This window comes from Falco rusticolus, chromosome 1 (genome assembly GCF_015220075.1).
Source record: "Falco rusticolus isolate bFalRus1 chromosome 1, bFalRus1.pri, whole genome shotgun sequence".
NCBI lineage: Eukaryota > Metazoa > Chordata > Aves > Falconiformes > Falconidae > Falco > Falco rusticolus.
Window position 1 is genome coordinate 78744653 of NC_051187.1, and position 25261 is coordinate 78769913.

Consider the following 25261-nt stretch of genomic DNA (forward strand, 5'->3'; position numbering starts at 1 on the left):
TCAAAATGCTTGTTCCTATTCTACTGTAAGAAACAGTGAAATCCTAACTAGGTATTTTGGCTGCATCCACACTGTCACATTACAACACCTCTAACACCAGGCTCAAGGACAAATTTTTGAGCCCACGGACAGAAAGCAACTTTCAGCAGCATTCCCAACAGGCAGTGCTTGAGAGATAACAGCCTCAGCAATGCTTTCCAAGATACTTGACCTTGGGTACACACACTTCTGCAACTCGACTGCAGCCTTACAGCAACACTCCCTATTCCCCAGCAACATATAACACTTATCTGATGACCACCGGAGATCAGCACCCACGCACTCTTATGTTCAGCACTGAAATCTAAAAGACCTTGTGAAAGACCACAAATGCAGAGCCTTCACAATATTAACATGGTGTCACCAGCATGAGCTGAAGTTTGAAAGTCTATGGGTGTGCTGCAGTAACTATACACACCTACAGCTCTCTGTTCTCAAGGTCATGCCACCCATCAGGGCCACAAACGCACCTACTGCAGAACCACCACTCGGTGAAACCAAGATATTAAGGGCCATCATGACAGCTGATAACCCGGCAGTGACTTCAGCCAGGCAATACACCACTGGCACCTCAGCTGGCACACCCAGCTCCAAGGCCTCTTACTTTGGCAGAAGTAACTCTCATGCAGCTTCACCTAACTTTTCAGTGGGAGGAACGGGCCTGTGGATCTGACAGGAGTACTACAGAGGCACTAACAATTTGAGACTGGTCAGGTCCAGACAGGGTCCAGTCTCAGATTAGACCCACAGCAGCACTTCACATCAGCATTTTCACTCACCTTATCAGCCCTCCAACTGAAGCACACAGCATTTTCAAAGGAGGAAGAAACCTGCATAAGCCCAGACACCAGACTCATAAGAACATCATTTACTCCACCAAACAACTGGGGGAGGATGAAGAGGAATTCAGGCATGGTCTCCACAAAGCCCAGATGAGGAATGCATGAAAAAATGTCTGGGAAGGTCGTGGTTGCTAATTCCCACAGAGACTCAGGCTTCTGTGCATGGGGGATAGCTGTAATGCTAGGAGCTACCAGACCAGAGAGTTAGACCTAACTTTCTGTCTCCACTTTGCAGATGGAGGAAGATGCTACGTCCACCTGCTCAGACTGTGCCAAAAGCACGCAATCTGATGTTGCACAAAGATTATGATGGTGAACTGCTTCATTTATGCAGTTAAAGCTATATTCCTAAATAACACGATCTCAAAATTAATTCTACTAATAAATTGTTAGGGTGGGAGAGTTACCAGAGAGATTACTTAGAAGTAAAAAAGAGGAAACTCAAATTCTACAGAAAATATGAAGTGTATTCTGTTGTTACATAACTATGCTGTTCTGAACATCAGTAATTATTTATAATATATCCACTTCAGGTCTTCAGACACCAACAGTTTTAACAAGCTTTCTCTGACAGCTCTATTAAAGGATAAGGGAAGGACTCCTTTAAGACAACAGGCATATTTTACAAACCACTTTAACCAAAATTAGACACTATTTCTGTACAGAATTGTCCACTACAGAAAAGAATAAGCAACCATATGCAAGCACCATATGCAATGGTGTTGCAACACATGGAATTATTTACTGGCACTAAACCGTCTTTTCAGTAATAGTATTTTTCAGATTATTTTGCAGGTAATGGCAATTTTCTACATACATGCAAATGTACAGAAAAACAGCCAAGCAGCCTTCCGTTATATAACTTTTGCTGTTCTGCTAACAGAATATATATGATCTTGACTTCAATGTCTTTTTATACATATTGAAATATACAGCATGTGAAACTTGAAAATTTTCTAGATTTTAAAGTACTTCAAAGGAAAAGATAATACACATAAATGTACAGCAGTCATGTTTTCTACGGTTACCTGAAGTTGCTGTTCCTTGAACATATCTGGATGTGGAGAATTGAGAATATCATCTGCCAGCTGTGCCTGACTATCAATATTAACTGGGGTTGTAGCTTTGCTGCACAAGAACTTAGTGAAGATCTCCCGAGCTCTGTAAGAAAGCTACAGAAAAGAAATGCTAAATGTATGTTTGCTTTAGATGGGCTTTTCTTACATCGATATATTCTACCAAAAAATACACAGTCATTCCAGTTTCCTATTAAGGGAAATATAAGCATTTTTCAAATGACAACTTTTGTTAGTTTAGGCATATAAATAGGGTTTTTCCTTTAAAATTGCAAATATTCATCAAATATTTCTTAAGCAGTAAAAGTCATCATCAAAATAAAACCTAAATATTCAGACTATGAAAGTAACAGAAAGGAAGCACATCATGTTGTCTTACAAAGCAGAACAGATTTTTTAGCTTTTGCACCTTCTATATAACAGTTACTATTTAAAGAAAACCTCTAAGCTTCAATTTCTAGAAGTTAGAGAAAGGTAAGCATATACATGAATATTTACCGACAAAGCCATTCATGCTCTATTTTTAACTTATTCACTTTGAACCACCCACACTCTTGAAATAATGAAAATAACACCAAACTGAGCTCAAGAGTCCTTAGGGGTAGTGTTCAGAAAATACACTGTTCGAAGACAGAAGTAAGTGGCGGGAAAAAACCTGAGTGGTCCACAAGACAGCAAGGAGAGACTTTCAAGATTAAATAATTTCCACATCTTAAACCTGACTATATTTGGCTGTGGCGTAGGCAGAATTGCTGCCAACCTGCACAAAATTCAAAATTCACCAAAACTGCCTGAACAACGTAGGACTATCTTAAAATGATGAAAAGGAGATTCTCATAATTTGTGAACAAACATGACTACGCTTCTGGCAGAAGATAGAACTAAATTAGTTACGAACACATTACCTTGGTTAGTGAAGGCAGTCTACCTGAAATAGCTTGAGGCTTATGCTCGCATCTCCTTGACATGTTAAAATTAACTTGCTCTGCACTCTCTTGTGCTGGGCTACTGCAGTCAGCTGTTTTCCAATATCCAGTATACTTTAGCTCATTTTTACAGAGCTACCTCTGCACTTCACTGCAGCCTAAATATATCAAATGTATTCAACTTAGGACAGTACTCTCAGGAGACTGAGAAGATTAGACTGAGGCTCCAACCCTATACTAGTGAAGTCATACTACAAAGACCAAGTGCAGCTCCAATAATTACAACCATCTTGAAAAGTAACAATTTTTGAAGAAGCAACACCATGTATTGAAATACAACATCGACTTACCTCTTTTTTATCATGTGCAGGTACATGGTTAAAATATTCACAGGCCTGCCAAAATAAAATATTTTCTTCACTGAATTCTTTACGTAGAAATTCCTAGGGGAAAAATAAACAAATAAATGTCTCCAAGAAAAGAAGTTACTTGCCATTCAAGTAACATACTTATAATGTTGGTAAGTTTGAAAAATGGTAACATTTCGATCAGCCTCACAGTCCAGTTTTCATCTCAAGTAAAAATCAACTCATGTCCAAGATATACCTAGTGCTTCTCCTCTTTCTCACCTTTTTAAATGTATACAATTGAGAACAATCTATCAAGTTACAATCAAATAATTTGCACATACAAAGATGAGATTTGAAACTTCATGTTAAGTAGTGTATAAACTAGTGAATAAACTTTTAATAAAAATTTAAATAATTTAAAACTAAATTTAAAAATTACATTGTAAACCAGCTGTCTTTAATTGCAGTCCTACTAGTACAATAGATGTTATCAAGCAGTGCCCATAATCAGTTCTGTATTCATTACAGCATCTTTCTGCATCACATTGCAACTACCAAAAATCTTTTGTCACTGCTTGCTGATGTGGTCACATGGGTTCTCCTTGGAAAATACATTTTTAGAGGGGGAAAAAAAAAATCTCCCACTACAACACACAATAATCAGGATATTTATATTACAGCATCCAAAAGTCCAAATAAAGACTGGGACCCCATTCAAACCCGTGGTTTGTACAACGACAAATTGTCCCAGATTGAAATCTACAATTCAATATTCTCTCAGCATATGTTTCTTGAACGCATTTTAACCATTAGAAGTGGGAAGCGGGAAAAAATAGGTATTAAAAAAATTAACTTGGTCCTCTAAAAAAATTATCTAGACACTCATGTAATTGGAACAATGCCTGTTTATACTTTAGAGCTTTAGGTAGCACTGTTTAATTGGAAATTTTATTTTAAGTCAGATGACAAGCCACAACATTCACTCAAGTGTCACACTGGTATCGCTCAAGCTTCCTTAACACACAAGGCAGTCTCAAAAAGCAGTATAAGAGGAATCTTCACAGAGATCCTTAAAAATTTAATTCTAGTTGTGCTCTTAAGATGTACGTAGAGTTTAGGGAGTCCAACTGTAAGAAAGCAACTGAGAAACTACAATACAGGGAGTCTAAATCCACTAGCAAGCTCTCAATTTAAATCAAAAAATTTTCAGAACTTTTCAGACACACTTCAGAACCTGAGATACTTAATGTATAAAAGACAATCCAGAGGGTAGTCAGGGGGCATTTCTGCATTTTACATGTAATTACAGATTAAAAAAGAATCAAATTAGTCAGCAGGAACTGGAACCCAACTGCCTACTTCCCCACTCAGTGCCTTCACCGCGAATCTACAGGCAATCTCCTTCTGGCCACATGATTTGGGCACAGCTGGCTGTACAACAATTCAGCTTCATCAGGAAGACTGAGTGATGCCCCAGTTGGAACACTATGTAGCCTAGCAATTGTCACACATGGCTGGGAAGCTGGAGATGTTGGTTTGAACCACTTGAGGAGGGAACTTGCAATCAGGTCTGTCACTTCCTGGATGACTGCTCTAATCAGCAGACTATTATGCAAAATTGAGTATTTGCAAAACATGCAAAACCTCCTCTTCTTAGAAAGAAATTCCTGCTCTGTGACAAAGCTGTCCTCAGGAAAGGCCTACGCATGCTGAATCCCAAATGTACCAAGATGCTTACTATGTAGTCCTGAACTAAATGCTCATGCTTCAATGTTCTTGAATACTGGGCAGAAATCTTTAACTGCACAGGTGTTACGATAGCCAGGTTGCAAGTAAATCTAAGCAACAGCTCTGGATCTCCCCTGGGCTTCATGAAAATGGTGGTGCACACAAATTTAAATATTCCCTATTTGTTCTTCATATTGGGTATTTCTTTAACACAAGCAATTCTGAGGTGTTTATAAAAATAATTTCCAATTAGAATAAAATGAGGGGGAAAAGTAAAACTTCCTGAATACCTGAGGTTGCCTTCTGCTGAAATGAAATGTCACTTTAACATTTTAATCTGAAAATTAAATAAAATTACATTAGCAACTTCCTAAGTTTTTTATGTAAGTTTTGAACTTTCACAGTAGTGAAAAATTACTAGAGCAATTTCCTAAGTGTACATTACTGATGGCTTACAAGTAATTAGAAAAGACGACTAAACTTTCTGTAGCACCCCCACAAACCACATCATTTTTCAGGTGGACTCAAACATCTGATCAGAATTGTAATTTCTCTTTCAGTCTGACAAGAAGTCTCAGTATCTAAGCAGAAATGCTGACAACTCTTAGACTATTCTGCTAAGAAAAATACAAAGACAGAGAACACAATACCCAGGATATACTATTTTGCTTTCATCTTCTCTGTTTCCTCAAACAGGTGTTCACTGTTAACGTATTTTTGGGTCCCTACACCAGTTAAGATGGAAGTCTGCTTATTAATCCTTCTGATGCTTCAGTATTTTTGTATCGAAGAAAGGAGTCTGCACGAGTTCCTGCAAATTCCAATAATCTACTTCTCTTATGCCAGCCACAGGTTTCTTTATTCTCCTTGTGAAAATTATTTGGGCAGCACAAACCATCCTTGTGCAACATATTCAGAAGTGCAACAATGCAAAAGCGTATACACCTCAATTTCCTTACATGTAAGGAAAATCTCTGTTTACATGTAAGGAAATTGAGATGTATACGCTTTTGCATTGTTGCACTTCTGAATATGTTGCACAAGGATGGTTTGTGCTGCCCAAATAATTTCATAAACATGCTATAAAGAAGCTTAATTTATGCTTTGCAAATACTCAACACTATTCCTGCAGGCTATTGCTTTAAACAGTGCTCTTAGCTACCTTAATTACTTCCAAAAAAAAAATTGCTAAAAACCTTTTGCAGGAAGATAAACCACTACAGCATTGAAAAAGTCCTCTACATGGCTTCCAACATTTCAGCAGGTAAACATGAATAGATTACCAATTCTTAGGAAACTACTGAAGCTAGTGCCTTTTCTTGTAAAAAGGCTACAGATGCAAATATAACAACATATAATTATTTCACAAAATGAGAAAGCTTTCCAAAAGTTCAGATACAAAGCAAAAGATAGCTTCCGTTTTTATGTGAACCTTTTGCTATCCAGAAGTGCACAACAATGTGTACTACTATGAACCTTACTCAACTGTGAACCAGTTTAGACTTAGAAAGATGCTCAGATTAACTGTGTAAGAAGGAACTCCTGTCTCTTGTCCTATGTAAGAATACTGTCAAGAAAGAAAAATACAGGAAAATCATTGCAGCATTATCAGGTATTTGGAAAGGTCTCTCACCATCCCTCAAAACTTACTGAAAAATATTTAACACCAACAGGATCCTGAAGAAGACGCTCAAATGAAACAGCCCAGCTTGCAACTCTTCTTTCTCTAAGTCGTCGACAGCTCTGTACACTGGGAAGACTAGCATTGCTACTGAGGCTGTTTTCACTGATGCAGTCTTTTAAATCAGTACTATTCAGCTCTGTTAAAATAAAAATAACACATCTGTCAATAAAGTATTATTCACTTTCACCCTTCAGCATTGTTTACTTGATTTATCACACCTCCTGCTCAAGCTCACAGTAGTGCAGGCTTCAAAAACATCCCTTCCCATTTTTATTAGAAGCATCTGCATAGAAAAAGCAGCCCCAAACATCTCTCAGTTTTTTCTGTTCCACTGCAAAGAAAATTAAATGTGTTTCTTAAAAGCAATCCCCTGCCAGAAGTAAAAGTGCAGGTACAAAAGGAAATCTTTTTTCTTGCTTCACAAAATAAAACATTTTGGACAAAATTTTCTGCTTACGTTCCTCACCCTATGGACTGCACTCCTTCATAAGATTATCCAAGGAAGGTAGACCTTCAAGAACCCACAGTTGACCAGAAAGTGGACAAAAACCTATTTGGTGATAGGAAATAGCAAAATTTCATATGTGTTTAAAACAGTTGAGACAGGCTCTGAAGTTTTTCATGGAAATGAAAGATTCCTGTTAAATACTGAAAATTTAGGAAAGAAGTCAACTGAGGAAGAGACTACTAATGAAAATGAGCTAGTAATAAATGCCTTCATCATCCATAGCAAGTAGAGGTATCAAACCATATATCCTCAAGGTTTCTGATAAAAACAGGGAATCCTGACTCCCTTCCAGACTCGAGATGACTTATTGCAATACTCTGGGGACCCCAAGCTGAGGAATGACCAGGTTCTTTAGATCTTTAAAAAACAAGTGCATTTTGTATTCTGAAAAACAAATGAACAAGAACCCATACAGAATTTAAGAAAACATAACCTTGTGTAGCAGCCTCATAATTTCAAGTATCAACCCCGCATTATCTTTGTCAGGTATCAGTAAACAGAGTAAGCACAAAGAAATTCTTAAAGTGACAACTTATCCATAGAAGTGGAAACGTGAAAGAAATGGCTGCTCTAAGTAAAAGAGGGAACTGTATACAACGGGCTCCTGTTCACAAATTTGTCATTTCTTTGTTGCATGCCCTTTTACAAACCACTGCTCTCTTCATCTCTTAGTTTACACAAACGTAAAACTGGCATAGTTATACTCACAGCTACACACTTCACAGAGGTGACCTGAGGTATAATTAATTGTGAAGACGTAACTGAATAAAGCCTTGAGATTCGTAACAGACCCTGCTTTGAGCAAGAGAGGTTGCACTAGAGAGATGCCAAACTGAGTAAGATTCTGTGAGGAAGGGACTAAAAAAAAGCAGACATTTCAATTCTTTGAAAAATTAGCAGTTACAGATGTGAGAAAATAATGTCTTCAAATAAAATAGATGAAATCTTCAATGCCAAATGGAAAAGCAAATATATAGCTCTTTATGAATGTTAACTGATTGAGAAAGCTGAACCCACCACCAGTAAGAAATGGCCTGTTCTTCACAGGGACATTTTTACTGTTGTTAATTTTCCTCAGTTAATCACCTGGACTAACTACAGCAAGGAGTAATTTCACCAAAGCGCTTCCAAGTTCAATGTTACAAAACATTACTGTTCCTCCCTGGAAGTAGGAACTTTGAAAGAAAAGGACTATTCAAAGATAGTTATAAGTATTTCAAAAACTTATTAAGATAGTGGTAAAGATAGCAGAAAAAATAGTTTTGAAACTTCATTTTTAAGTGTATTCCATATCTCAGAAGTATTTACTAAGATGTAGCTGTTAACTGGTGCAAATTTCTGTAAGCAAAGCTATTGTTTAAGACAAAAATAAGACAAAATAAGACAAAGATACAGAATTAGATTAGGGAAGAATAAATATATATATATTCAGCAAGGATAATATTTAAGAACCATTGCAACATACTAGGTATATAAATATTTTTCTTTACCTTATCATCAGATTAATCAAAGCTAATTAAAAACACTCTGCAAATAATGCCAAATTTTCTTAAAATATTTATTCACTTTTTCCTTTCAGATATACGAAAGAGCATAACAAAGTCAACTGTTAGATTTGTTAGAGAATACCTGTCACCAAAGTGAAACTATTGTGAAAGAAGGTGATGTGAATCTGAAGAGAATTATATCTAAATTTATTATCTGAAGTATTTTGCTTTAACTCTGCAGGTGGATATGTTTTCTTTTACAGTCCAGGATATAAATAGACACCCACTTCTTGATAGATCTGGAACAGTTTCAGATACTGCCTTACTCCTAGAGGGTTCAATCCCCAGCTTTCCCCTGTGATGAATGATAAAAATTTCCTAGTTCCTTTCGGGCAAAATTAGAAAGGTAAACTCATCCCACATACCAAACCCTTTAAACCTACTTGGCTGACACAGGGAAATTAGGCAGTAACCACACAAAGTGCACAACTCTCAATCCACTAGTTGCAGTGCCTTAGGACTCAAGGGATTGCAAAACGCTTGGCACAGCAATCATTAATACAGGTCAGCTTCGCCTTCCTCCCCCCAAGTGGTGGCTCTTCAGTCTCCCTATGGCAGGCAGGAAGACCAAACTGCAATTACAGTCCCTGAGTGTTTACACCAGTGGGTGACTGCTAACTACCTTTAATTGCTAGCAGCTGCTCAGTCTCTTCAGCTTGTCAGAGTTACACTTGCTCTAAACTACACTGGGTTCTTGTTCCTCTGACATGCTCCCGACTCTGGAGGTCCCATGAAAACAAATGAACCAAAATACGACTGCATTTTCAACAGCTTTGAGAGCTACTGGCATAGGTCCTCCAATGTGTTAAAAGCAGCATTAAGGGATTACTCATTCACAGTAAACTGTCTCTGTTCTGGTGGATTTTATTTAGCTAAATCAGATTGTTTTTTTAGAAAGAACTATTTGCATTCATACTTAACTGACACTGCTTTGCTCTCCCTTAAAGCAAAAGTGCAGTCAGTTTGCTTTTAAAAATCTGTACAGATTTCTGCTGGGGTACTTGGCAACCTGAAAACAATACAGAACAACATTGTTTCCCAGAAAAGGCTTGGTTATTCCAGTTTCTCTTACCACATACATCAATGTTGCAATTAAAACAGTTACAACCTAGTGCAGGTACACAGTTAGAATCAGAGAAAGGTCAGATGGGAAGAAAAAAACTCACCTATAACACTAGTACACAACTTATCCAAATCACGCTTAAATGAAGACAATATAAGACGTAACTCCTGCTCCCCCTACTCCTCTTGCAGAGGAATGTTTCCAAGGTAAGACTTCAGTGTCAGATTTCCTGATTCTCACACCTTGCGCATTCCTACGTACACGCAGCCCACCTTGGAAAGCAGGAATAGAGGAACTTTCCAACCAAGTCACGCATTTTGTCTAATGAGTACTCTGTGATGATCACTAGAGGAAATGTAGAGCCCCAGTTCCCACTCTCAAATGTTCTAACCACAAAGCTGTTATGCAAAGTGGCCTCCTCCTCGTGTTTAAAAAAAAAACACAAGAGAAGTAGCTATTGGGAAGCTCAGGATGCCAGAGTTCACCGTGAAAAACCCAACTCAGGTGTACAGACAACTTAGCAGTGTCGTGAAGTTTCCTAATGCCTGCCTTCCTTTCTCCTTACTGTGTGGAAGCACTGACTCATCTTGCATTACCTGTAAAAGGAGGCTCGTTACTCAGGCATCCTGAATCCCAGGAAATCAAATTTATTTCTGTTCTGTTCAAGAGCCACCATACCTAGCAAGGAAGTACTACTTTCTATGCAAACTCATTCAGTTTCATTTATTACATTCTTCAAATACAGAATTGACACAGAATGCTTTCTAAAACTCCTCAAAATTCAGTATTTTAGATCTTTTGTGTTTACGCATTCTGTGGAGGGTCTTAGTTTTATTTATCTTACCAAAAATAGCATTATATAAGAAAATTCAGGCATTTAATCAACTAAAATCTTGAAAGTGTTCAGGATAAGATGGCTCTGGAAGTCTTGATTTAAATCATATAAAGCAGTTCTGAATACAATTAATTAAGGATATTTAATTGTATGCATTTGTTTATAAAATCCATATACATTTTTCAACCTACAAATACTTTTTATTATTGTGAAAAGCCATATGTACCCCTTGTAATCATCAGAATGCATACACTCATATAATTAAGATACTCCAGATAATCACTAAATACATTACCTGGATAAAGCTGATAAGAACCACTGTGGTGCCACTTAATCAAATACTTCAAGCCATTCACTGAAAGCCATCCTTCTGAATCCATACCAAGTTCAGTTGTAACATCCCAGAACCCATTGGGTGCAGATTAATCTTACTGTACGGCACATTGCTCCTCTGCAACTTTGGGCTAAGGGAAGCTAACGCATTTCCCCCCAGCAATTCCTGGCAGCTTCTAACACCATTCTAAACAAATTGATTCTTTACCCTCATGGCTTCAAGCAGAGGAAAGCAATAGTATACTTACCACAAAGCATTATAAAATGCTACATAAATTATTTAAAGAAAAGACCTTTTGCCACTGCTGCTAAAGGAACTTGAATTATTTATATTACAGTGGAACACAGCTACAGCAAGCATGCACTGCCAATGTAGCTGACAAATAAGTCATATACCCGTTAGAAGGTAATAATGCATCTTTCTTACAGTGCAAAAAGTGTAAACAGTGTTTTGTTTTATTTTAGGCTTCACTGAAGTTTTTTTGCTCTACCTTCTTTAGTTACTTTTCAAAATACAGTTTTACATTATTTATTATTGTAAACACCAGGTTCCTTTCAAGAAAAAGTCTTTTAAAATGCCTTTCCTTATGAAGATTCTTTCCAGGTCATGAACACTAAAAAGAAAAAACAGCAGAAACTACAGCCAAGTAGTATCTGAAAAGAAAAAAAGACATGTATAGTATCTGCTATGCTTAAGTATTTGGAAATAACAGACTTCAGCTTTGTGGAACTGATCTGTGTAGGGAATAAGTACCAGGTAAGAACTAACATACCTTCTCAATAGTCCAGATACCTCACCACCTGTCTGTTGGAAGATGAATGATGATGTACTTCTATTATATGTTCTTTGACCTTAAGGTCTGCCCTTTGTAAAGTGCCGTCTAGGTGTCAACAGCCAAAATCAGACATTAGCTGGGGACTACTGATATCTCTGTGATGATTTAGATGGCACAGCGCTCAAAACATCAGCTACAGCCTGCATGCTGTGTACACATTCTCACTATCCTACAGTCAGCAGAAATGGACAGGTTTTGAGATTTCTGTTAGTTACAGGTTGCTGCAGTAACATAAAATCATTTCTGCTACTCCTAGAGCATAGGTGCTGCAGATTAATTGATCTATAGCAGTGATCTTGCATCTAAACATTATTACAGTTTGCATTCTGATTGTCTGCAATTCATTCACCAGCATTTCTGGAAACAACACTAATTCAGGTACCTGTATCTTCTACATGTTACCTATCTTGCAAAGCCCAAGCGCACAGTTTTGGCTGATGAGAACAAGCTGAGTTACCATGTTTAATAAACACAACAAGGGGTAGATGATTTGCAGTGCCTGGCTCTAACCTAATAAAAGCTGTATTACATGAGGCTTCATTGATCTTGGAAAGAAAATGTACAGAGAGCTGTCGTGCCTCCTATTATACTGAAGGGATGTATATAAACACATAATGATTAGTATTTACACATAAATTTCCCTTCCCAGACTAAAGCTTAACAACAGTATTTATAATATCTAGTTGTATGTACCAGTACTAATATTAAGATTTAGTCTAGGAAGGAAAGTATGCACCGCTATGCTAATAGTTACGCTAGTGAAAACTTCTCTAGACATGCCCTAAAATGTGTAAATCTGTGGATCTATTAATGAATTAGTGAGGTTAGAGAAGATTAGAAAAATTTCAGTGCTGTGACATATTCAATAAAAGTGAAAGCCTGAAAATGTTTCAGACGTGAATCAGAGCTTTTTACTCAATGCAGCTCTAAAGGAAATGAATTAGGATTTTATTTCATTTCACTTTTTCTGGTTAAAGTCTCTCTGGTTCTCACTTTTCGAAGCCATTTTCTAGGTATTTAAGCATTGATTCAATATTACTCAGTATAATTCGACTACCACTTTTAACCACTTTTAAATTACCCCTCCCTTAAGCAGCATTTAACAATTAAGAGAGTCCATGTTAAATCTTCAGCACTATCTGAAAAAACAGGTCATAGAACTCTGCAGAAAAATACATGCAATTTATGCCCCTTAGATTCACAACTTCACAAAAATGTATAGAATTAATTGTGAAAACACAATTATTATCTATGGAATTGGAATGAAATATAAAAGTCACATTGGAAAGCCAAAACTAAGTCAGATCTTTAAAATAAATTTTCAGCTGAAAGCATAAAAAGCTTGAAATGACTATCTTATTAGTACTATCACAGAGATCTCCAAGTCTGGATAGGCAATAGAAAAAAAATAATTTTCATTAACATGGAACAAGAACATTCACGGAGACAAAACACAAGTAGATTCCATTTTAGCTTAAAAAGATCAAATTTTTTGCCTATCAGCACCTGGAATATAATTAAACTACATATACATACCAAAAAAAAAAAAGTGTGCTTTGTCTTGATTTTTATATCAAACAGGTAACATATTTGGGAGGAAAAACCCCACAATTTTGCCCACAAAAACACAGGCTACATTTTAGAACTAGAAAGTAGAACAGACATATTTTCTGTTCCTGTCTTTTGACACTTTGCAGACAAGACATACAATATAGAGTCTTTCTCTCCTAGACAGAAGTACTGTTGCAGTAGTAAAGAAATACCTGGCGAAGTCAGCCAGCCATTGGAAAATGGCTCTGTCAAAAGGACCAAAACATTAACGTTTCTCTCAGCTGTAGTTTTTGTTTTCCAAGGCATCAGAAAATTAGGACATGATGGAGTTCTGTGAACAGCACTGCTAATTTTGCATTTATATTTGCATGTAATATAAAAAATTACCCTTACCATTCAAAATATTTCTTCAGTTTCACTGAACTAATCATGGCAACACAGTTTGCCCCCTTTTTATTTAATAAAATTGTCTTGTACTGTCGTCAAAGAATAGCAAACATAGTAATAAGTATGTAAGTGAACTTCTCTACAGGATCAAGTGAGCCAACTCCTGCCCAGCAAGACAAATGACAAAAGTATACTTAGGGTAAAGTATACCCTAAACTATATAAATCCCTTTATTCCATTAAAGATGTATACTTAAACTGTTTCAATTAATTTCAAGGGTTCAGAGAAATCATCTTCTAATGTTTAACAAAGAGTGCATGTCCTTTAAAACATTAAAGCCATGGTAAAATCAAAACAAATAAACTTAGGTGACATAAAGAGGAGTTTACTTAAAAGTACTCCAGAACTGCAAAAGCTCCACAGTGGGATTTTGCAAATATCAAATTACTTATCGTCTTCTCAAAATGCATCACACTGTAAAGAAATTTCAACCTCAAACAACGCACCAACACAGCTTACAACTCACGAGCTAGAGTATGGCTCTTCAAAAGCAAACAGTGTATGTAAAGGACAATAAAACAGAAAACAAGATTTTACCTACCATCCAATAATACAAAAGTCTACCAGCTCTGCTTCTTTATTATAAATGAAGAAGCCTAGTTACAATAACGTGCATAGAGAGAGATGTGGCACACAAAAAAAATTTGCAAATAAATCAGTGAAAGTATGTGAACATAATCCTGCAGTATTTTCATTGGCACAGTTCCCAAAGAAGTCACAGAGTTCTGCTCCACTTTGGACTCACGTCTTGTAATATATCACCTTATTTACCACATATTATGTTGCTTAATGTGGAAAATTGATTCTTTTTCATCATAAAAGTAAAAACAAGCTTCAGCTTACCTCCATCAGAAACAGTTGCTGACTGCAATAAGAAAGAGAAAAATAAGTGTTACTTAAGTTTCATGGTAAGTATTAGAAATCTCTGAGCTTCGTATAATATTTTAAGTGTTAGCTACTTTATCACCTTATTAGGAATAGATAACATGAGAGAAGAAAATGAAAAGAAACCAGCTGTTCTTGTAGGTGTTTCCTCCCCACCATGAAGTTCAGCCCAGGCCTTTTAACCACTGTCCTGGAACTCGATCCCGCTAGTATTTACTGGACGAAGTACTTCTTGCTGTGTACTTGGAGTAGCTACACTGCTTCCAACACTCCTTTTTAGATTAATAAAGTCAATTGGTTGGTATATGTGAGAAAGCAGATACCTTAAAACTGACCTGCAAAGACTGAAAACTTAAACAACACCTTGCGTACTTCATTTTGCTGCAATATGTGGAGATATGTGGCATTAAAATTTGGTATTTTGTCAGTCAGATGACTCCAAAAACTTCCCCTGCCAACCACTTCTGACTTCCACAGAGCCAAAAGGGTGTGACAAGTGTTTCCAAGAAGCTAGGTAAAAACTCCTCACCATCTCTACTAGTATTTCACATGGAATTTTCAAGGACAGTCAGTCTTCTAGCGAAATGTTGATGTTTCTGTGCTTATCTACACTAAACTTTTCACCTCTGATCACAAACTACCTCAAGGCAGCTAACATTTCTGTAAAACCAAGTAACTGACCATTTCCCAGACATACTCCAGGGCTTGGTCCTTGGCACTCGGTTTAGGTAAGACTGGAAGGACAGCTGATATTTAGATCCAAGTTTGCACTGATTTTTAATGGCTATTAAGAATTAGTATTATTTTAGCTTGGGGAATCTTTTCTTTGTCATTTAAAGTGTCCTTGAATCCTTGAACCTTTAAGTAATTATCTGAACAGTTAAAAAGAAACTCTCTTATTTTATACTGCTCTTTTAAAAGGTAGGAAAGAATGCCCTATACTATCTACAATTTCTTCAAGACAGAAAACACACTCAAGAAAAAAATCAATCCATACATACACAGATCAAGAAAAAAGCTCTCTCTCCATAGTTCGTCTGTATTTTCCAGCCTTGGCAACAAACATTTCCTCTGCCCTTCAAAATCCACAAAAACTTTCAGTAACTCTTAACAAAATAATATCTTTTCCCCTCCTTCTCTTTTCTATTTCACTGCATGATCTCATGCTGCTGTTAACACTATCTAAAGAACATAACCTGTTAAAAATTGTTGCGGCCTCACCACTCACATCATCATCAGAGGATCTGATTTGTTTTTTCATACAAGTATTCTGAACTTTCAAAGTCTAAAGTAGCCTCTATTGACATCATTCCTCTGGTGCTAGTTCAGATAAACACCTTTCATGGAAAAGATAAAAAAAAATAATAATAATAAAAAAGATATGGCACTTGTTTAATTACACAAAAATAAATGCTTCTGAATCTGTGAAGCATAATAATATAATCAAAAATGTATCCAGACCTCTCACTTTTTTTTAATAGCACTGTTTCAGGTATCAAAAAAGTACTCCTGTTTTGGGTACAGTTCTCCAGTGAGGCTTGGGACACTTTTTCTACTTCTATTTTGCACTTAAGTCTAGCAAGCATATTAAGCATTCAGAAGCCGTAACTTAATTCATGTTTGTAATTTAGAAAATCTAATTTCTATTACTGAAACCTGTTTTATAAATATATTGCTTCTCATTCCTTATTCACATACTGTACAGAACAGCTGATGAATTAACAATTCCAATTCATTTATCAAAGAATGAAGAAAACATGACTCAAAATAAAATTATAGTATCTGTTTACACATTAGACAGAGGAAAAATAAAAATACCTTCAAAATATATACATTTTAGGAATGGTAATTTACTTTGGCAGCTTGCATGAATCCAGATTCAAACACCAAGTACAATTCTCCTTCATGTTTTTGAAAGGTATCCAGTAAAATAAATAGGGTGCTCATAATAATAAAAAGTATATTTACACTACTTTTTTCAAAAACTGGGAAGTTAACAATTGTAAAATATTATTTTAAAGTAAAAATTGTGTGCATTCACAGAAAAGCTCAAACATTATGGTAATAGTACCACTTAATTAAGTTCTGTGGACAATGAGATAATTTTACCTCAGTCCTTCCAGCCTAAGTTAATGCAGTGAGCTTTCTATACACCATGGGTGGGTTTTATATGTTTATTTTAAATACTTCGGCTAATGCATGTTATATTACATGTATCAACATCTTAAAATCTCTCAAGCAAGGCCTTAGTAATTACTATGTTTAAGCATTAAAAAAAAAAAAAAAGTACCCATTGGAAGAATGGAATTTCTTATCTAAATATCAACCTCCTACTTCTGTGCTATTAAGATATTTCAAATTTCTCTTTGGTTTTGATATATTCCAACTATATGGTATTTTTTCTACATTACAGTGTGCCACTAAAACTACCCAGCATGTTCCAAACATTACCAGGTTAATTCGGTAGAACACAGAATAAAATTTATTTTAAAAATATTTCTTTAAATTCATGTATGTAACTGAACTAAATCCACTTAATTCAACAAAACCAGCTGGAAACTAAAGGTTGAAATTATTGTGTAAGAATTCACAGTTCAAAATATGTTTGTGAGTACTTAGAATCTTAATATAAACCTGTCAGAAACCACATGCAGTCCACATTTCGACAAAGCAGTTTCTTGTCTAAACTGTTCAGTTGAAACTTGTCTAGATTTGTCCAAAGGTATAAGTTGCGAGACCAGATTTTTTTAAACACTATGATGATCTCATTTTAAAAACTCACTATATGTTGGGGGTTGTTTTTCATCCTTCAGCGCCCATGCTTACCACCACTGGAGTCTCTTCAGGACAAAAATCTGATCTACTACACACATAAAGTTTGATTATTTGACGGAATTTAACACTTCACACATGTGTATTAAGAATGACCTATTAAAAAACATATGTATTAAAGAGCTATAAAATTGAACAGCTTCTGTATGTAGCCATTTCTGAAAGATGAGGAAGAAGGATAGGGTATAACCCCGTGACAGCTAGAGCTAATGCGGGGGAAAAAAAAAAAAAAGTATTTAGGTATTTTATTCCAAATGACAGGACATAAATGTATTAATTTTGTGAATGTCCATATGAACTATCACCCAGAGATAAAATCTAATTGCATTCAACCCTCAAACCTTTCACAACCAGATAAGAACCAAATTCAGTTCTTTGAATTACCCTGACTTCCAAATTCATTTAGGAAAAAGCCCACAGTATATGGCAGGAGTCTGATTACCAAAAGTTAAAAAATAAATCTAGCTTAGGAAAACTAAAATGTCTTCCAGTATATCTCCTTCATAGGAACTCTGCTTGCTCATCTAGCTGGATTATCAGCTGAGGTATACAGACACACACTCCACAAAGGTGGAGGATGCAACTCTCTTCCTCTAGACTTCAGGGCAAGCTCTTGATCCCTGTGATCCAAGTGAGGAGCTCAATGCCAGAGCTAGCAAGCTGAACAGTGGCTTCCCCATTATCATACACCATAAAAGGTGTTCTAGGTCTCTGTAAACTGGCAAATACTCCATCATATACTAAATAGCATAAAGTTCTGATTAAGAGAAAACATGTAAAATGTCTCTTTGTATCACCTGTCTTTGCTAGGCGGAAAAACCAGAAGGGCCCATGAGTTTTTTGATGTTGTGTTCAGGATCTACTTGCAAGAAATCTAAAAGAGTATCAGCTTACAATAATTATCAGGGAGAAAACTATTTTGTGAGTACTTCTCCCCCCTAAATAGAAATAAGACAACCTAGTATCTTGCACCAACAACAGGGTACACGGGGAGAGAGGGCATAAAGGAGTATAATTCATAAGCCTGAAACAGCCTGTATCTTCTAGCTTTCATGGTCCATAACCTGCTAGACGTGTGCTCCACTGCATGAAACTAGTCTCGTGGCATCTTTCAGTTAACAGAAACTCTTATCCAGAAAATCCACTTAGTTCCATTTTACATGTTCCATTTTAGATGGATCAGGTCCCAGCAACCAAAGTAAGTACTGCCAAAGTCTCCCAAACACCACCATGCAGAAAACCCCAAAATACCCCACCCATATCCCAAACATTACATTGTGCAAATAAATCCATGTGTACAGACTACCCAGACAACACAATAGAAAAATGTCCTTTTTCTCCACCTCAAGATTTGTCATTCAAGTCGAAGTCATGCTCAAGTACTTCAGTAGAACAAAGGGAAAGAAGGGGATACCAGGAGCCGTGACACACACTAGGAAATGCCAGGCCTTAGCAACAAAATAGAGCAACGTGAAATCATCTATGCTAAAAGAATGTGGGTGAGTGCCTTCCTGAGTCAAAAAAGCCTTGTCCATTTCCTTCTGAGATGCAGAGGGATAAAATCTATAATGAGAGTGAAGACTTATTCCTCTCTCCTACCCTAACAATGACAAAACCACAGACTAAACAGAAACATTTTCTTCCTGGGCATCCAGAAAGGTTCAGAGAAAAAGGGATTAAAAATGACCTCTCTATGAGTCCTTTCTAAAGCACACTTTCTTCCAATACCAGCATCGACTTTTGCATCCAAGGAACTCTCTGACCACCGTCTTCAGAATCTTACCAAAGTTAGACTTACCAAGCACAGTATCATACCACACACTATTGTACAAAAGCCCCTCTAATTAAGCCTTTCAGCTTGGAATAGCATACCTACTAGCTCCACCAACCTTCTAAACTGATTTTCTCATATGATTTCAATATACAAAATAAGTTTGGGAGACTTCTTGTGTTCTTTAAGAGATGAAGCACTGCAGATTTATAGACTGGATACAAATTGCCAACTTTCAAACATTCTGTCACTTAGCTCAGGGAAAGCCTATCACTCATTCGACTGTCTCCTTGCATCTAGCTTTGTTCAAACACCTTATTAAATCACCTGAAGCAACTTCTCCTTTTGCCAAGGTATGAATTACGAGCAGGTCCCTAGATCTTCAGTCACATTACTCCAGGACTTACATTACATACACATATTTTTATCCTTTTAAATTCATTACAGCATTAACATTGTACAAATGCCTTGAACTCCAGTGATCTCTGGGAGGAAGATCATATCTCAAAACATAGTATACACTGGTCTAACAATTTAAATAAAAAAAATAAAGCCATATTACTCAAATTATTGCTAGATTTTCCTTCTAATAAATAATCTCAAATGTACTTCCCACCTAAACACTAGAGTAGTATTAGAGTGTTTTTATCTTCATTTCAAAATATTATTGCAATTAATTTCATGATTTAGGATTTTATTGAGAAGCATGCACCTTCAGGATGCCACTTAAAGGAAAACTATTACATAATTTGTCTTTTCAGTTCTTTACCACCAAGGAAGTTCGTTTATAATAGCTATTACAAAAGTATTATAGATGTAAGCATTCCCAAGGAAAAGAAATACAGGACAAACACTGTACAATAATTTTACCAAACATATTCTTCTCTGAAGGTTAAATATTTTTGACAAAAATTTGAATCTATAAAAACAACACATGAACAGTAAATGATGTGACATTTGGAATTCCTTTAAGAAATAAATGTTCAACTTTTTACCCCAAACAAAACCAATCTTATCACACATAAACACGGTGCCTTAAATGCCAAATCCATGCCTAATATTTTTTTGATAAAGATATACACAAAATACATACAGTTTTACCTAAAGATGTAATATTGATATAGTGGTACAGAAAGCATATACAAAACACATTGCACAGAATTAAAAAATAGGCACATATTATAAGCATACTGATTTTTTTAGCTTTATGCATATTGGGCACTGCTCATAAATACATCTCAAAATCTGAATGTTAGTTGGTACAATAAGATTCCCCTTTCTCTGATAATAAAACCCAATTTTGCATTTACAAAGGAATTTTAACTCAAATACTTTAAAAGTAAAAAAGCTTAAAGGCTAAGCAAAAAGCATTCTGAAAATCTTAACATTCTTCTCTAATTTCTTGCCAATAACAATAGCCTCTTTAATTTCCCACTGCAACGATGCCTTGCCTTAGCTAAATATAATTCTTATCACTTACCCGCTCTTCGTAAGAAACAGCAGTTATTTTTCCTAACAGTACTCTTCCTAAATTCATCTTCACTTAATATGGAAAAAGCATTTCCTTAACACATCAGCTCCTCAAAGATTAAACTAAAAAAATCAACCCTGCTCCATGCCTGTACATGCCAGTAAAGTTTAAAGGCATTTCGTATGAAGTTCTATTTTACTCCCTTTATGTTACCCATAGCAACAGGCCAATGCAGGAAGCAGTGGCTCGTCAGGGATTCAGATTAGATCTCAATTATCTCTCACCAGAAAAGCTAGATCATTTTATATAAATCATGCTGATTGTATTTTAAAATGTTTCCTATAACAAATCAGGAAAATAAAATAACACTGAACTGTGTGACAGTCCTGTATTCAATAAAATAATTTCCAAGACAGTTTTCAGAAAAACACTAGTTAATCACCTAACATTAGTTATAGAAACATTCACATAGTAAACCACTATTTTCAGAGGTTTACATAATGCAAGCCAGAATACAGTAGGACCTCTAACGGTCTATTCTGCTTAACTTTTCAGTGGTTAATACTATAAATTGTATGTAAATATCTTCAGTATAAGGAAACCTGGCATATTTGGTTAAACCTAGAAGCAGCCCTTTGTCACTAAAGACAAAATTCTCCTTTCAGAAACCAGCTGGTATTCTGCCCTTCCTTCCTCACTACCCGAGCCTGTACTCAACTGATGTCAAGACAGTTCTGTGCACAGCACCTTAGGAACAGAGAGCAAAATAGGCTACTTGTAATGTAAGAGGGAAGTGCTATTAACTTGCCTGTGACAGCACTGTCTTCAAGAGACTGTATATGGCAAGTATAGGATTTCATGAAGTTTGCTGCTATTCACAAGTAAACAGCGATAGTACCTAAACCATTCACTGCTGTTATTTTTTAAGCAATCAGAATACAATTTTCTGCTAAAAATAAACACCATAAATGCAAACTGGGAATTATTAGTGGGCATTTTTATGCTAGTGAGATGTCTTTAAAGCCAAGGTGGACTTACTAGTAGTAGTAGTTTAGGAAAAAGTAATCTTCTCCCTTGTTCAGTGCAGCATGTATTCCGCACCTCCATACAGTTCCTACATTGAGCCCCTAATACAAAAACAACCCTATGAAGAAGGCAAATATTACTCTGAAGTTATATAGAGAGAAAATGAGGCAAAAAGAAGTTAAGAGCCTTTACTCAAGATCTCATGGTCAGACTGCCTTGCAAAAGACAGTCCAAGTCTGCACATCTTACCATTTTTGGATTTAGGATGAAGAGACTTGGTTAACAGAAAAATTCAATCTTCAATTTAGAGTGATCAGAGAAGAAATTTTAAGCTAATTACAGGTGAAAATGGAGGAGGTATACTTTAACAAGCATTCCAGAGACATAAGAAAATTGGTGCAATGGACAAAGTTCCTTTTATGGTTGGTTATCTGTTTGAATAGGCACACCACTGCACTTTTGAATGCTGTCTTCTATAAGTACTTAACACCATAAAGAAATGCAATGGAAACAAACGGGTGCGTAGACAGGAAGGAATGTGTTTTAGAAATTACACCCTCTATTATTTTAGGACTTAAGAAGCAAATGCCCTACAATACTTGCACAGAAGAACAGTTTTACTATCTGTGGGTAAGCATTAAAAACTTACAATTTTATAAAGCAAAAATACCAGAGGTGTTTAAATACAGCGTTTTGCTTGATGCTAAACCAAGTGGGATGCAGAATGTATTTTCACTGTCAATAGTTTAACCTAACAGCAACACCATTACAAATATGCAGGTGACCAGGTACATAATAATCCTTACATTGTATAAGTAAAAGCGCAAATGGATCAGAAATGCCTGGAGAACTTTCCTGTGTTACCTCTTAGGGGTAACACAAAAAAGGACTTTTATCAATAGTATTTACTTAACCCTTAACCCAAGTCCTTCAGGAATCACCTAGAAAGACCCAATGTACTAGCAGAGTTTTAGCACATAAGCATGTTACTTGCAAGAACACACGAATGATCAAGAGAAAAATAACCCCACATGCAATGGGATGTAGCTGCAAGACTAGCAGCTCAACAGAGCAACTGTAGTGAACGTTGTTAGGAACACTGTGTGTGGGCAATGTTTTATACATTCTAGGCACTCGTATTTGGCATTATAAACCCAATAATCCCTTAGTTTAAACAGACCTTTAGAGTTGTTGATTTTATTTCATTGAACTAAGCACTGCACGTTCACATTTTTTCCATACAGTGACTCTACCAGCACTGCAAATGAGCTCTACCAATTAGACAGTACCAGTTAATAATAATAATGGCTACGAAATATCACGTGACTCTGCAAGCCCTTTAAAAAATTCATATCCCTCCACATTTTCACAGGTTATTTCTAGCAGCTGCCAGATTCAAAATCTTGTGATTTTGTATACCATATTTGTAAACCAGGCAGGCAACTCAAAGTTCAAAGGTCAAAAACAGAAGGAATGTTAATTTGCAAAGCTATTAATGGAAAGTGTTAAAATACGGCACAACAGCTTTAAAAACCTTTTTCAGATATACCAAAGACAACATTTGTAAACCCACATCCATCTGCTCAGAAGCCAAACTGTGGGAAGGGGTAGAGACCCCAGATATGGTTGATCTGTTTTTCTCTTCTACCCTTCCTCCACTTCCTGCTCATATTTTCTTTTGTACGTTTGCAGAGCAGAAAAAGCTGAAGAGAAAGACAGAATGACAGGAAGTCTGGGTAAGTTTTAACTTGTCAAAAGATGAATAGGATTTAATATATCCTTGATTCCTAAAAGAAGGAGAGACACACAAAAAACGCCAACTAGAAAGAGACAATCCCCTGGACCAGCTCCGTCACACAAATTCCTTAAGTAAATTTGACATTGGCAGAATACACCATTAAAAATCTTACATATCAAGTACTTATTTATCTCATATTAAAGAAATTAAAAACTACTTGCATGAAAGCCAGGGAAAAAATATCTGTAAGAATACGATTTAGCTCACTGACCCTAGTTACTGAAATAAAAAGACAGAGTATCAAAAAGCCTACACACAAATTAAGGGAACTTTGCTAGAAAATATGAGGGGTTTTCCTAATTCTCCAAATTTTCTATAAGCGGTCTAGATATATCTTTTGTCAATGATTTGTCAGCTAGTCAACAATAAACAGCCCCCATATTTGCTACTGACTAAAAGAGGGAAGAGTCTCTAAAATTTACAACATTGTGGTTTACCGATTTTAAAGATAAAAGTCCTTCCTATTCCAAGGCAATATTAACAAAAAAATATTTTCAAGCCAAACTATTTGGAATTTTTTCGTGTATAAATAACTGAAATACAAGCTGCCTTGTCAAATACGAAGAGCTCCTATACAGTAAATTCAGGGAAGGGAAGGGAAGGGAAAGGACGCAAACTGCTGTTCTGAGTGCCCCCTGCTGTCTGCTGACACTTCTCAGACTCGTGTACAAGTTTCAAAGTGTTAAGTTCAGGAAGATCTGCCATCCAGAAAGCTACTCTAAAAACAAATATTTGGTTTTGAAAGCTGTATTGTAAACTTCGAAAAATACTTCTTTAGAGCCCGACTCCAAACTGCTAACAAAACCCACACTTTTTCAAAAATGTTTTTCAATAGTTACTATTTTTTCCCTTCTGTTCATAGGCATTTTAAGACAACTGAATTCTCTCCACTAATCAAAACACGCAGAAACAGCCTAACTTGCACATCCAGATGGAAGGTGACTTGCAACCCAATTGTAAATTAAAATTAAATTACATATTAAGGAGGATATGATTAAGTGACAGATCACTGAAACACATTAAGTCGCTTCTGAATTTCCTATACTGCAAATGGAGCCTCTAAGAACCAATAGATTTTGATGAAATCAGTATAAATCTGAGCATGAAAGCTACTAATTTTTAAGGAAACAATGCATACACATCTTCCTAAGCCTTACAATTGTTTCTTTCCTCTTTCATATTAAAAACTGATACTTTTGCTGCGATACTTTTAGCATTAAAGACAACTAAACTCTGGAACATATAAAGAATAAGACTATAATGTCAAAATTGGATAATACAGCTAGGACGACCTTTACTTATAAAATATGTGTTTTCTGAGCAACAAGAAACTAGAACTGATCTGAAGTCTCTACACCTCAAAAATTTTGTATTCTAGAAATACTTCTCATTTATTTTCAGTTATTTTAATAACTCATACCATCTGGATTCTGCTTTATTGGATAAAAATCCAGCTGGAAGAAAAAAAAACAATTTAGCTGCACAACTTAAACACTGTAACAATTACAAGATAACTTGTAACTATAACATGATATTCTTACTTTACGGAAATACACGTGCAAGTATAGAGAAAATTAAGTGAAAGAAAACTTAATTAGAGAAGTATCTGTATATCTACTATACTCACTCCACATTTTAAAAACAATGCAATGCTAAAGAGAGATTTGAAACATGTCTTTAAAAAGGTGTATTCTTAATTTCATTACAGAGCTT

The 25261-nt window shown here is 36.0% G+C and overlaps 1 protein-coding gene across 3 annotated transcripts in view; it reads right to left on the minus strand.

Annotated features, from left to right (window-relative positions):
* Positions 1-25261, minus strand: part of RGS12 (regulator of G protein signaling 12) — an 87400-nt gene that overhangs the window by 28905 nt on the left and 33234 nt on the right. For all 3 annotated transcript variants that reach the window (XM_037385870.1, XM_037385865.1, XM_037385877.1), the window contains exons 4-7: positions 14609-14630; positions 6612-6781; positions 3234-3326; positions 1910-2053 (exon numbers count right to left, since the gene is read on the minus strand). In XM_037385870.1, coding sequence (XP_037241767.1) covers positions 1910-2053; positions 3234-3326; positions 6612-6781; positions 14609-14630 — 429 coding nt within the window. The remainder of the gene's footprint in view (positions 1-1909; positions 2054-3233; positions 3327-6611; positions 6782-14608; positions 14631-25261) is intronic.